Below are 12911 nucleotides of genomic sequence, written 5' to 3' on the forward strand. Positions count from 1 at the left end.
ATTAGCGACAAGCAAAAATTGAAAGTATAAACGACAGATTCTAGCGATTTGTGCACCACTAGCAGTTAATCACTGCAGTATTTGCTGCTTGTGCTCAAAAATACGTGCTATGATCCGCAATATTTGAGTGCAATCAAAAAATAGCAGAGCGGTAGACGTAAATAGATCAGCCCGTTTACTGCACCGTACAGGATTTGTGATGCCCGCTAATTCAACATATGCCGATGCAATGGTGTTTATAACCATGGCAGCTCCATTACGAACAAATAACACCGAAAAAAAGATAATTTCATCACAACCGCTTCGTGCACGGCTCACAACGAATAACAAGCTGTGACCAAAAAAATATTTTGCTATTCTAAATTAGCGATGGGCAGTTTGAAAAGGAGTGACGAGCAAAAATTACGTTTTGAATACAAAGAGAGGGTGCGGTGATGCAAGATGACCTGAGTGCGGAGTAAAGGATGAACAATCGTATTTTTGGTGGAGAGGTGTGAAGTAAAATTGCGGTTGTGCGATCGTATAGTACATGGCCTGGTGTGTTGAACGTAGAATTGTTACACGCCCGGTACAAACATCAAAATGAGATAAATTGGACGAATCCTAAAAATAATAATTTGTGCAATTTTGTAGGAATATTTGCTTTTCTATTTTTTACTTTTCTATTTTTCACTTTTTTCCTTACGATGCACTACCGATCAGTTAACAGTCCTGTCACGCTTGCAGAATCAAACCATTTACCTCATTTGCTAGACGAGGCACACCAAACCATGGAGCTGGTCGCAATGCGATGGAAAAGCGCAGTGACAGCATTTCTTGCTGTCTATTCTTCTACGTTACGTTGCTTCGCATATTACCGCCTGCCATCATAAAAAATACTTTTGGTACGTATTACCGCCCGTCATCATCAAAAATACTTTTGGTCCGTATTACCGCCCGTCATCATCAAAAATACTTTTGGTACGTATTACCGCCCGTCATCATCAAAAATACTTTTGGTACGTATTACCGCCCGTCATCATAAAAAATACTTTTGGTCCGTATTACCGCCTGCCAGCCACTCACCGTGTGATACTCCCCTCATCGTGCTACACCGCTACGTTTTGTTCATGCACTGCGCTTCTTCTCCCGTAAACGCTGCCGCCGTGCGCTTAAACCAACCAAATTTTTTACCCCTCATGTTAATTTCGGCCTTCAGAAATTTGTTTCTGAAAAAGCGGCTCACCGCAAATCTTTCCAGAAACGGCACGCAGGTGCTCACGGATGCCTTTCTGGACCTGGAGGGCACTACCATAGTTCTCCAAAAGGACACAAAAACGATGAAGTACCCGGTAGAGGAGATGCAGAGCACCACGCGAAGCGGCAACAAGCTCATGTTCAGCTACAAGGGCGCACAGATCGTGATAGAAAGCGTGTCTCTCAACGATGTATACACCGAGATACAGCCGCTTCTGCCCACCACGAAGGTGCACACCAAGAGCACGGTCGATTACTACTTCCTCGAGGACAAGGAGTTTGTTCTGTGCAAGAAAAGCGTAGGGATAGAGATTGTGCACGAGCTGCAGGATTTTATCAAGATCATGGATGACAGGATCTACCACTTCGAGGTGATACGCGCGAACATGCAGTTCTACATGGACAAGCACAAGAAGAGCTTTGTGTGGGCGGGTGGTGATTTTAAGACGTATATGGTGGTTTTTTACAGGGAAATTGAGTTTTTGGAGTTTATGTCGCTGTTTCTGGAGGCGTTGAAGAAGGAGAGCGGATTTGTGGGAGGTGACTATGGCGTGGTAGAGGGCGAAAGCAGGTTCACGGAGATCGAAAAAGATGCGTTTGATGAGGCAGAGGAGTACTCCTTCACACACGATCGCACAAGCGCTGTGGAGGAGCATAGCGAGAGCGTGAGCGAGGAGCAGGAGGAGGACAGGGCGAAGACCGGTGGTGATGGCGAGGAGTACAACAGCCTGTTGTACACGGACAAGGATATGGCATTTGTTGCGCGTGGCAACACCGTTGGCGTGTTCAGCACGGCTGACAAGCTCAGGTTCAACTGCTCGATAAAAAACGTGGAGGGAAAGAAGCGCAAGTTTCTAAAGAAGGACAATCAGCTGCTGTTCCTGGACGAGCACCGGAGGGACGTAAAGTTCTTGGATCTTGAGAAGGGAAAGGTGGTTGAGCGGATCGGCCTTGCACGTGATGTAAACGATGTGATGCTCAGGGACAGCGAGGTGCTCGGTATGAACGATAACAGCGTGTTTGTGGTGGACAGTCGTACGAAAGGCATAGGGCGGGATAACACGTACAAGACCAAGACGTACTTCACGAAGGGCAGCACGAGCGGCACGTTCAGCGCGATTGGCAGTGTGAAGGGCGATCTGCGCGTGTACAAGGATGTGTTCAAGCGCGCACGTATCCTGGTGTCCGGTCTTGGTGATGAGGTGGTTGGGATAGACATAGGCGAGGAGTACGTCATACTTACGTTTAAGAATTACCTGATCCTGTTCAAGATTGAGGAGCGCAAGGACAAGAGAAAGGTGGTCAGACTGCAGCTCAGGCCAGAGCACGTAGCGTTCCTGAAGCACAACGTGTCGTTTACGCCGGGCAAGTTCAACGAAAGCAACACGGACATAATCACGTCGACCGGCAACTACGTTGTGACATGGCGGGTGAGCGATGTGCTGGGCGGCAATTTGTATGCGTACAAAATGCGGGAGTACGGATCGGAGGTGGTTGATGACAGCTTTGTCGGTGAGGACCGGGTGCTGGTCACTTTGAAGGATGACCTGAAGATGTTGAACAAGAAGAACATAAAGTAGGGGAGGATGCCTTGGAGCATCGGTTGTAGAAGAGGACCGGAAGGGCCAGAAAAGGGAAATGAAAAAGGAAATGAAAAAGGAAATGAAAAGGGAAATGAAAAGGGAAATGAAAAGGGAAATGAAAGGGAAATTATAAAATTTGGGGTCGAAAACGTTAAAATATGCAAATACCGGACATGTTATAAATCCTATGGAAAAAAGCTCCTCCTGTAACCGGGCCTGTATTAGAACGGTCCATGCATCGAGCAATGCTTGCCTATGTGCACTGGTTTGGTTATCGATTTGCGCTTAAAACACTGCGTAAAGGTGTGCCGTGTCTTTTAGGACCAACCAGGTGATTGATCGTGCCGTTTGCGGTGAAACGAAAAATGCACAGAGCGTCTTACCGGTGATAAGCGAACGGTCCGATCACTCACCGTGTTTAGTTCCTGGGCTGTTCGACCGGCTCAGCTTCCGTGCTGTTATTGGTAGAGGCACTCTCTTCTCGTTGTGTAAGGTGCATTTTCCGTGTATGTCCACGGTAACGGCAACGTTCTTTTTCCTTTCTTGCCCGCTCTTTTTTTCATCTCTCCCTACCGATCATTTCTCATTATCACAATCAAAGCGCATTTCGTCTCCACGTCACACCAATTAACCGGCACCGATTCCGTTCTTTATCAACGTTTCAAACAAAACAACCCATTCCCCTTAAATTGATAGCAGACCACCACCACAGCATGTCAAGAAAGCACCTTCTGTTCATGGCCCTCATCCTGTCAGCAATTCTGTACACGACCATACACCTCCTGCCGATCCGCACGGTAACGAGCACAACAACACGTGCGAGCACGTACCCGTCCGGGCTGCTCATGCTGAGCGTGTACGCCACGCCCGTGCTGCTGTTCGCATGGCTCATCTACAAGAAAAAGCTGAACAGCACCGTGTTTACCGTGTACTACGCCGGTCTGCTGCTCACCGACACGCTTACGCATGCGATCAAACTTGTGGTGCGGGAGAAACGGCCGTATTGGCAGGAGGAGCGCCATGGGATAGAGTCCTTTCCATCGGGCCACAGCAGTGATATGTTCTATATGGCCGTGATGTGCATGAGCGAATGGATTGTTTGTACGGTGCTTTTTTATGCATGGGCGTTTGCTGTGAGCATTTCTAGGGTGGTGGATGGCAAGCATTTTGTGTGGGATGTGGTTGGTGGTGCTGTGCTGGGATGCGTGATAGGACTGGGGATGAAGAGGGTGTTTGGCTGTTTGTACGTTAAGTGAGGTAGGGCGTGCTTATTTTGCACTTGTAAAGAACTGTAACGGTACAAATACGGGTTGCTGCATAAAAAGGTGCCGTATGCCCTGCACGTCTTCTCCCTTGTACCACCTGCAGGTGGTACATCACAGCACCAGCCAGGAACGATTCGTTAATGCGTTGTACTTCAATTCGCGTGGAGAAGAACAAAATTAGAGGTGCAATCGTTTGATGCACCGTCTTCATCGCACAATCACAGTTCGTGGTGCGCAGCAGTAAATGGCGGTTTACCATAATTTTTATCAACCTTAGGTAGATTTTCTGTAAAACGTTCTTTTCTATTTGATTGGAAGAGCTTTACCTGTGAATTGATCAGAAGCATTAATTTTATTTTTCATATTTTATTATTATTCTATATCTTATATTAAATAATCCTCATTCCATACACGTATTCTTCTCATCTTCTCATTCCATACACGTATTCTCCTCATCTTCTCATTCCATACACGTATTCTCCTCATCTCCTCATTCCATACACGTATTCTCCTCATCTCCTCATTCCATACACGTATTCTCCTCATCTCCTCCTCATCTAATCAATCAAAATCAGCACATTCATACGCCCCATACACCAACAAAGGCAGCAGCACACTCGCCTCGCCTACCACACGCACACCATTCCCAAGCTCACACTCCCAGTCCGACCCGTCATACGCAGTCCGCATCGTAAGATGCACCACATCACTCATCCGCGCATGTGCCATTCTGTGCCTGACCGCTCCATCTCCCACAACCAGCCCTGTACACCCCTCAGCAACACCCAAAAAGTGGTGAAAGTCCCTCACCACATCAATCCTGAACCGCATACCACCACCAAACGTACAAACATCACCGATAGACCCATCGCCAAGCGCACACACAAACACAGGCACCTTCATACGCTTCGCACACGCAACAAAGCTGCGATCATCATCGGGCGCTATCGCATCCACAAACTCGGCGGTGCTCATCGTGCCCTCCATGTGCACCAGCCTGTCACGCAGATACGCCTCAAACCATACGTACGAGTCGTTGTGCACCGCCAGGTTGCCAATCCTGTTGTAGCCGTTTGCGCGCAGCTCGTGGCCGGCGTGTGCGTGGTAGTCGGTCACGTAGAAATCATTGGCCGTTTTTATAATGTCCTCCTCGATTGCACCCGTAGTTGTCACCACGGCTTTGCAGTACGGTATGAGGTAGCGTATCGTGTCGCGCAGGCCGCACGATATGATGTTGGACGTGAATGCCAGTATTATGCCCTGCTTGGCCGCCTTGAGCGTTTTTACGGCACGGTACATGTTTATGGACTGGTAACCGAGCGAGCGGAACGATGAGAGCAGATTTGGAAGTGTGAGGTGGGGAATTGCAGGCCCTGCCACTTTGTGTGTCAGGCTCAGGGTGTGTTTGTGCTGCGCAGCGAACTCTTTTACGCTTCTCTTCTGTTTTACCTGCTTTTGCATTGTTTTTTGGGGTGTGACATGGGGATGGATGGGAAGAGCGTAAAAATGAGCATGACTGGGTGTGAAGAGCGTAAAAATGAGCATGACTGGGTGTGAAGAGCGTAAAAATGAGCATGACTGGGTGTGAAGGAGCAATGATGAAGGAGTGCTTAGGAAGTATCCAACCATTGTTGCCTTTGCCTGCTATGATATGAGTGCTAATTCTAAAAATGAGGATAACATTTTTATAACTGTTCGTATTGCGAACGGTCTGTACACGTGGTGTACCTCAGGCAAAGCTACGCACCTTCTATTCATTACCTTCTATTTTTACAGAAAATACGATCACTCAACCGATCAATTCCCAGGAAATCACAATGCTTGAGCAAATTTGCAAATTACAGATTGGCTCAAACGCTCGAAATAAACCAAAAAGTGTTTTTGGTCTATTCGTGCTGAGCGGCGCATTTAATTTGATTTTTGCAAATCGAACCCTTCATGCTGGGCAGCGCATCAAACCAAAACGGTGAACCCTTCAACTTCAAAGAATTCTGTGCAGAGGTGCTGAAGAAGCGCGTAACAAAGACAGGCACAACCATAGTGGGCATAAAATCGGAGCAGGGCGTCATACTGTGCGCAGACACGCGCGCAACATCCGGTCCATTCGTTGCCGATAAGTCGTGTTTCAAGCTGCACCGCATATCAGACGACATATACTGTGCGGGTGCCGGCACGGCAGCCGATACGTACAGGGTGACCGAGTACGCGTCATCGATGGTGCGCATCTTTGAGACGAAATACGCCAAGAAGGCGCCCGTGAAGTACGTCGTGTCGGTCATTTCCAAGTACCTGTTCCAGTACGGCGGGTTCATATCGGCTGCGCTTATCATTGCCGGTCGGCACAGGAGCACGTACCACTTGTACTCTGTGTCACCCGATGGAACGGTCAACCCCGGCTTTTATCTGTCGATGGGATCGGGCGGGCTGGCAGCGGTGAGCGTGCTTGAGGCACGGTACAGGAGCGGCATGGACATGGAGGAGATTAAGGCGCTTGGTGCGGATGCAGTCAAGGCGGGTATCATGAACGATTTGTACAGCGGGTCGAATGTTGATTGCGTGGTTATTGATGGTGCTGGCACGAACGTGGTGAGGAACTTTCTGAGGGTGGCGAATACGATGGAGGGTAAACGCATTGTTTATGCGTTGGATTCGGTGAAGATAAAGAAAGAGGAGGTGTTTGAGCTGGTTGAAGAGATTGTTGAGTAAAATTCTTGGTTGTTTATGCGGTATTTTATAGAAATGCAGGTGTAGCATTGCGCGATAGAACATTTCCTCTCCCTACTTTTTCTCCCAAAAGTTTCTCTCCCAAGTATTTCTCTCCCTAATTCCCCTCCAAATCCCTACCTCAAAATATTCCTCTCCAAATCCCTGCCCTAAATATTCCCCTCCAAATCCCTACCTCAAAATATTCCCCTCCCTAATCCCTGCCCTAAAACCTAATCCCTTATCCCATCCAAATATTAAACCCTAGTTTTATACCCCACCCCACATGCACACATTTCTCATACTCGCATGCACAATCGTTCCCTTACTCGTGCTCACGCTCCTCATCAAATCGCTCTTCAAACTGCTCCAGCCAATAAAAACAAACAAGCAGTTCGCACTAAACCGTACGATACGTGCAATTGTTACGAAGGTGTGTGACGGTGATACCGTGAGAGTGCGCCATTGCACACTGTTCAGCCGCTCACGCACCGCCAAGCACACCTTTCTTGTGCGTTTGTACGGCGTGGATGCACCTGAGTGTGCACATTTTGGCATGCCGGCGCAGCCGTACTCAAAGGAGTCTACCGATTTGTTGAAGAAGTACGTGATGGGCAAGAGTGTGCGTGTCACCAAGCTTGGCACCGATAGGTACAAGCGATGCATTGGGCGTGTTGTGGTTGATGGTGTTGATGTGTCTGTTGCGATGGTTAAGAAGGGCATGGCGTGCGTGTACGTGGGACACAATGCTATCTACGGGGGACTGCACGATTTGCTGGTGCGCTACGAGAAGCGGGCAAGGAAACGGGCACTTGGGATGTGGAAGGATGGAGTGGAGCTGCCCATGGACTATAAGAGGAGAATGAAGGGCAGGAAAACGAAGAGGAGAGCAGAGCTGTAGGGCTGTGCACTGGTATGAATGGGTAAGATGCGGTGTTCTACGGTGTAGCGCAATATTTTTATGTCACGCGGTGAACACAGCGTGGTGAAGCTGAAACGTGGAGTGACCGATCAAGGAACGAATGCACGTGCAAGCCGTAGCTGAGGCAACCGTACGAGCACGTTGCAGCACCTGCCATCAAAATTATGGGCAGGTGGTGCAATGCTGTGAGGTGCAGCTGAGTTGGTAAATAAATATATTTTACGGTACGTGATAGAAATATGGGCCGGTCCGCTCTGCAAAACTTGAAATTAACAGCACTGAGCTGCAAAGACAGGAGCAGCCACGGCAAGAGGAGCACGCCCAGCTCACACAATACCAGCGCCATGCTCGGCACGGTCCTGATCTTGAACGGTTCAGAACAAATGCTGGTGTACGGCCAGTCATAAAGAACCGTTCCATGAAAGCGTTGCACTCAGGTGCCAAGGACATCGGCCAACGCACTGCAACACCTCTGCGTTAGCAGCGTGCACATCGCTACGCCCCAATTCTTGAGCTGCCCTCTACCACAGTCAAACTCGGTCGTGCACGGTGCAGATCAAATTCAATTTCCTACGCAATCACCTGAGCAGTAGCACAACGTGAGAGGTGAACAATTAACGGTACGTGTGTAGCGCTGCACTACTACGTCATTGTGAGCACTTCCTACCGTTCATTTCCACTGCTGCTACCGTTTTCAGCACCCGCCTCATCACCAAGATACGATGGAAAGGTGCCGCTCTCAAAAAAGGTAAAATACGGAAAGGTACGAAAACGAAATAAGAACTGCTACCACGTACGGTATGTGCAGGAATTGTGTTTAATTTTTATTTTTGGAGTATTTGAAATGAAAAGGTAGCAGTGAAGTATAAAAGGAGGAATGTGATTGGTTGGAAGAATGATGGATGGGAGCACCACCAAATATTACCAAAATGCTGACTATGCGGGAGCATGGCGTGTAAATTGGTGGGTGCGGTGCACGTAAATTGGCGGGTGCATGGCGTGTAAATTGGTGGGTGCATGGCGTGTAAATTGGTGGGTGCATGGCGTGTAAATTGGTGGGTGCGGTGCACGTAAATTGGCGGGAGCATGGCGTGTAAATTGGCGGGAGCATGGCAACGCTGCTAATGCGTGGCAGTACCGCTCGGTACTCCTTAACCACTAATCAAACACTAATCGCTAATTTACCATGTTGCGCCAGCAATGAGCTGCTGAACACGCTCGTACCGCTCATGTAGTATTTTCTAAATACCTGCATTTCCTTAAACACGGCGTGTTACCGCTTTGGATATTTGCTGCGCTTTTCGTATGGAAGTGCGCCAAGGACCGGAGAAGGCTCCTTGATGAGAGCGGTGCGGTGCTGCCGGTGTGCAAGCGCTTTGCAACCAAAAAAGAAAATTGCCGCATTTATTGGTGCTCTGCTCCTTTCATGCAAATTATGCTTAAAAGGTTGTAATCTGCCATGGTGGGGCATTGGGCGTGGTACGACCGGTGCTCAAGTGCTGAGAGCATGGCTGGTGATTGATGATCAGAAATGCTTTTGATGGTCATTTATCGTACATTTTGATCTGCCATGCTGTAAAATGCTACTACCGTAACGGCACCGCATCGCTGTTCTCGTTTCACGCGCAGTACCGCACGCTCACCGTGCCCGTGCATCACCACAAAATCACGATTTACCATAAAAAGACAATCAGAAAATATAAAAGAAAGCGATGGCTGACTCCCAATGTCAAAACAATGCACAAAGCTACGCGAGGTGGGCTACTGCATCGCAGTGCCTCTTCCCCAACAGTACGACCACCAGCTGCGCACAGACCGTGACATTCGCAACGCGCTCGACACGCATCCCACGGTGGTGATAAACGCGCACGTCACAAAGGTAAGCGACGGTGACACGTACCATTGCTACCATCTGTTTGAGGACGAGACGGAGGGCAAGCTTAAGATACGCGTGCTCGGCATCGACACGCCAGAGCGGAAGAACAACCAGTGGGACGGCCAACCGCTCGCTGAGGAGGCTACAACGGCACTTTCTGACATGATCTACCAGAAGGATGTTGTTCTCGAGGTGCTGGGCCTTGATAAGTACAGAAGGCTGCTCGGGCTGACGTATTTTGAGGATGAGAACGGGCTGTGGAGGTGTGTTGGTCTGGAGATGCTGAAATTGGGCATGGCAACCGTTTATAGGAGCGACAAGAAGGAGGGAACGGGGATGGAGTGCCTGTTGGACATGTTTGAGGAGGAGGCGAGGAGTAAAGGGCTCGGTGTGTGGGGACGCGAGGATTACGAGGCACCTAGGGAGTACCGTGCACGTATGAGAAGGAAGTAAAGGTTCGTTTGGTCCGAGTTTACGTGTTTTGAACTGTGTTTTATTTTTGAGGTGGCATAGCTTGTGCTGTGGACCGGTGCTACCACTCATACGGTAAAGACCAGCATAAAAAATGATTGGTCAGTTTGTGCGTAGCGGTGCTCTCCTAAAAATACCAAATATTAATTTTGCTCTACGCCCATCAAAGGTTAACGTGAGCAGTTCATTTTCTTGGACATGTTCAATCAGCACGATATCAGTGCTTATCAAATAAAAATTAGCATTTAATCTCACCAAGCTCAAAACACGGTACGGTAAAAGACGGGAATAGCATAAAAATGCACTTCGTTCCACGGGACAGAACAATAAAAATATAAATTATTTACCAGGATGGCACCGTAAAGACCATGTACGGTGCACAAGCGATGTGTTGTGCATGGATGGACAGTTCGTGAGTAACGCGTTTAACGGTACGAACGGTTTTATCGTGGTTGGTACGGCACCCTTCAGATGAAGGAGATTTCCTTGAAGTACCACAGGATAGAAATACCGTTAGAGGATGGAATGGATGAGTGCAGGGTGGAACAACTCATTAAGAGGATGAAGAACGGCACGGTAGTAAGGATTAAGAGACGTGGCATTGAAAGGAATAGTGGAAATGAGGAGGAGAATGAGGAGAAGAATGAGGAGAAGAATGAGAAAAGGAATGAGGAGAAGAATGAGGAGAAGAATGAGGAGAAGAATGAGGAGAAGAATGAAGAGGAGAATGAGGAGGAGAATGAGGAGGAGAATGAGGAGGAGAATGAGGAGGAGAATGAGGAGGAGAATGAGGAGGAGAATGAGGAGGAGAATGAAGAGGAGAATGAGGAGAGCAATGAGGAGGAGATGAGAAGAATACGTGTATGGAATGAGGAGAGGAATGAGAAAAATAACCAAAAATACGATAAAAGCACAAGCAAGGCGAACTGCACAGACACTCTTCTGTCCATCAACTCGGTCTGCACAATTCTATCAGCGCACAACCTTGAACTGGCACAGCACTGCACAAGTGCACTCAGCACAACGTGGCGTAAATGCTACCACCTCAGATTTGCAGCTTCTCCACGGTTTACACCCGGTGATACGCTTTCACTGTACGTGCCCTATCCCCTGCATTACATACGCTCATTTATGCGTGCTGTGGGGTTGAACGATGACCTGGTGGTGGTGGAGAGCGGGCAGTTGAGGTACGAAGGTACGGTAAGTGTGCTGCTGTGCTATTTCATGCCTGTGATCGTGAAGAAGATGCATTTGCTGGTGCTGTACAGGGGATTGGATGGTGAATGGGATGCGTGCTGTGGTGCACGCACAAAGGGTTGTGAGTGCGATGCTTGCACCAACCGTGTCGGTACCGCCGTGGTAAAACGTAAATTGCGCTATCTCATCAAGCACTACCAGCGTTTGCCGCCCATAACATTTCCTGATCTGATTCTCAACGTAGGGGTGAAGGGCACCGCCATTCTCAGGTGCTGCTCTGTGGGTGAGCTGAGGAACTTCAGTCTTATCAATGAGGTGGGCAGGGATGCAGAGATCATCGTGGGGCTGAGAGAGGACGTGCTCATGAATAATTGTGTGCTGGTGGTTGGTGGTGGCAGTGCGAGCACGGAAGGGTCTGGTGCTGAGCACGATGGGGACGGTAAGCATGGTGGCAGGGTTGGTAGCGGTGCCGCTACTACCGCAAATCTTGCCAATCATCCTACGGTCAACGCCAATAACACGTACCACACCGCACCCTGCCCAAGATACGGCAAAGCATCAACGTACATCCACACCAACACTCCTCTGCCATTGTTCATCAACGTACGTAAAAACCTTCTGCTCACGTACAAACCCTCAAAGAGAATGGTGATGATAGCCACCGGTACGGGAGTGACACCGTTCCTTTCTTTCATAAGGAATAGCACGTGTGAACGTATGCTGATGGTTTATGGGTTTAGGGATGTTGAGGATGATATTGTTGGTGAGTGTGGGGATGTACTGTGGTATAAGGAGGGGTTGGTTATGTGGTGTGAAGAGGGCGGTAATGAGAGGGGTGAAGAGAGGGGTGAAGAGAGGGGTGGAGAGAGGGATGAAGAGAAGGGTGAAGAAGAAGATAAGAACGAGAGGGGTGAAGATAAGAACGAGAGGGGTGAAGAACAAACATGCAATCAAACAAAGAATGTTGCCCATGGTAAGCGTGGCAGTGCACGGAACACAAACATTTACAGCAAAAACACCGGCAACAGAAGAAGCACCCATCCGTGCACCCGTAACGTGAACATCAGCACATCACACGCACCTAAACATTTGCATGGTGCCTTATCGGTGGTAAAAGTGCAATCAAAGCACCTGTACGTTCAGTCCTTTCTCAACAACCTGCTGCTCAGGGATGGCGATGACCTGCTGTTCTACATCTGTGGTAACATAGACATGCAGAAAAGTGTTTATGAGCTCATCAAGAGAAGATGGGTGCATGCTGCGCTGGAGAGAAGGGTATTTTTTGATAATTGGGATTGATGAGCGGTGTGTGGATAATCGGAGGTGGCCTTGCTGGGCGTGAAGGGGCGTGAAATACGAAAAGGGCGCTTTCAGTAAAAAGTGCATTTGCGAGTTGCGGCTCGGGCGGTGCGGTGCACGTTCATGCTCGGTATTGCAGCTCAGTGCGTGGTGCTGGCAGTGCTTCGATTGTTCGTTCTAAATTATTTTATTCGTTGCCTTGCCCACCAAATCACTCAGGAACACATTCTTGGTGCACTGGCCCTGCTCCTCCATGCTAACACCAAATAGCGCAGCATCCCAAGGCCAAGCATTTTTGCATCTGACCGCTTTATTTATCATCGGTACGCTGTTAGCGCATGTTTCGTTCTTCTGCGCTC

General features: G+C 48.7%; 7 protein-coding genes across 7 annotated transcripts; 6 read left to right on the forward strand and 1 right to left on the reverse strand.

The window, feature by feature from the left end:
• Positions 1-1178: 1178 nt before the first annotated feature.
• On the forward strand, positions 1179-2816 carry VCUG_01942 (uncharacterized protein; the record flags this gene model as incomplete). Its single annotated transcript, XM_008076765.1, has 1 exon — positions 1179-2816. The coding sequence occupies one exon, from the start codon at positions 1179-1181 to the stop codon at positions 2814-2816; it is 1638 nt and encodes a 545-aa protein (XP_008074956.1).
• Positions 2817-3532: 716 nt separating this feature from the next.
• VCUG_01943 (uncharacterized protein) lies at positions 3533-4075 on the forward strand (the record flags this gene model as incomplete). The annotated part of the gene is made up of 1 exon (XM_008076766.1): positions 3533-4075. One exon carries the CDS (start codon positions 3533-3535, stop codon positions 4073-4075), a length of 543 nt encoding a protein of 180 aa, XP_008074957.1.
• A 443-nt stretch (positions 4076-4518) lies between these two features.
• Positions 4519-5632, reverse strand: VCUG_01944 (deoxyhypusine synthase). The gene has a single exon (XM_008076767.1). The coding sequence runs from the start codon at positions 5627-5629 to the stop codon at positions 4646-4648; it is 984 nt and encodes a 327-aa protein (XP_008074958.1). The 5' UTR covers positions 5630-5632; the 3' UTR covers positions 4519-4645.
• A 285-nt stretch (positions 5633-5917) lies between these two features.
• Positions 5918-6813, forward strand: VCUG_01945 (uncharacterized protein). The gene has a single exon (XM_008076768.1). It carries the CDS (start codon positions 6023-6025, stop codon positions 6788-6790), a length of 768 nt encoding a protein of 255 aa, XP_008074959.1. The 5' UTR covers positions 5918-6022; the 3' UTR covers positions 6791-6813.
• Positions 6814-6973: 160 nt separating this feature from the next.
• VCUG_01946 (uncharacterized protein) lies at positions 6974-7936 on the forward strand. The gene has a single exon (XM_008076769.1). The coding sequence runs from the start codon at positions 7074-7076 to the stop codon at positions 7686-7688; it is 615 nt and encodes a 204-aa protein (XP_008074960.1). The 5' UTR covers positions 6974-7073; the 3' UTR covers positions 7689-7936.
• Positions 7937-9119: 1183 nt separating this feature from the next.
• On the forward strand, positions 9120-10055 carry VCUG_01947 (uncharacterized protein). The gene has a single exon (XM_008076770.1). The coding sequence runs from the start codon at positions 9436-9438 to the stop codon at positions 10036-10038; it is 603 nt and encodes a 200-aa protein (XP_008074961.1). The 5' UTR covers positions 9120-9435; the 3' UTR covers positions 10039-10055.
• A 441-nt stretch (positions 10056-10496) lies between these two features.
• Positions 10497-12601, forward strand: VCUG_01948 (uncharacterized protein). Its single transcript, XM_008076771.1, has one exon. It carries the CDS (start codon positions 10528-10530, stop codon positions 12550-12552), a length of 2025 nt encoding a protein of 674 aa, XP_008074962.1. The 5' UTR covers positions 10497-10527; the 3' UTR covers positions 12553-12601.
• Positions 12602-12911: the final 310 nt, after the last annotated feature.

This window comes from Vavraia culicis, assembly GCF_000192795.1.
Source record: "Vavraia culicis subsp. floridensis unplaced genomic scaffold supercont1.37, whole genome shotgun sequence".
Classification (NCBI taxonomy): Eukaryota; Fungi; Microsporidia; family Pleistophoridae; genus Vavraia; species Vavraia culicis.

Excerpts from the sequence above, each read along its gene's own strand:
- VCUG_01945 (XM_008076768.1), top strand. The coding sequence starts at position 6,023 with ATGCTGGGCAGCGCATCAAACCAAAACGGTGAACCCTTCAACTTCAAA.
- VCUG_01948 (XM_008076771.1), top strand. The coding sequence starts at position 10,528 with ATGAAGGAGATTTCCTTGAAGTACCACAGGATAGAAATACCGTTAGAG.
- VCUG_01946 (XM_008076769.1), top strand. The coding sequence starts at position 7,074 with ATGCACACATTTCTCATACTCGCATGCACAATCGTTCCCTTACTCGTG.
- VCUG_01944 (XM_008076767.1), bottom strand. The coding sequence starts at position 5,629 with ATGCTCATTTTTACGCTCTTCACACCCAGTCATGCTCATTTTTACGCT.
- VCUG_01947 (XM_008076770.1), top strand. The coding sequence starts at position 9,436 with ATGTCAAAACAATGCACAAAGCTACGCGAGGTGGGCTACTGCATCGCA.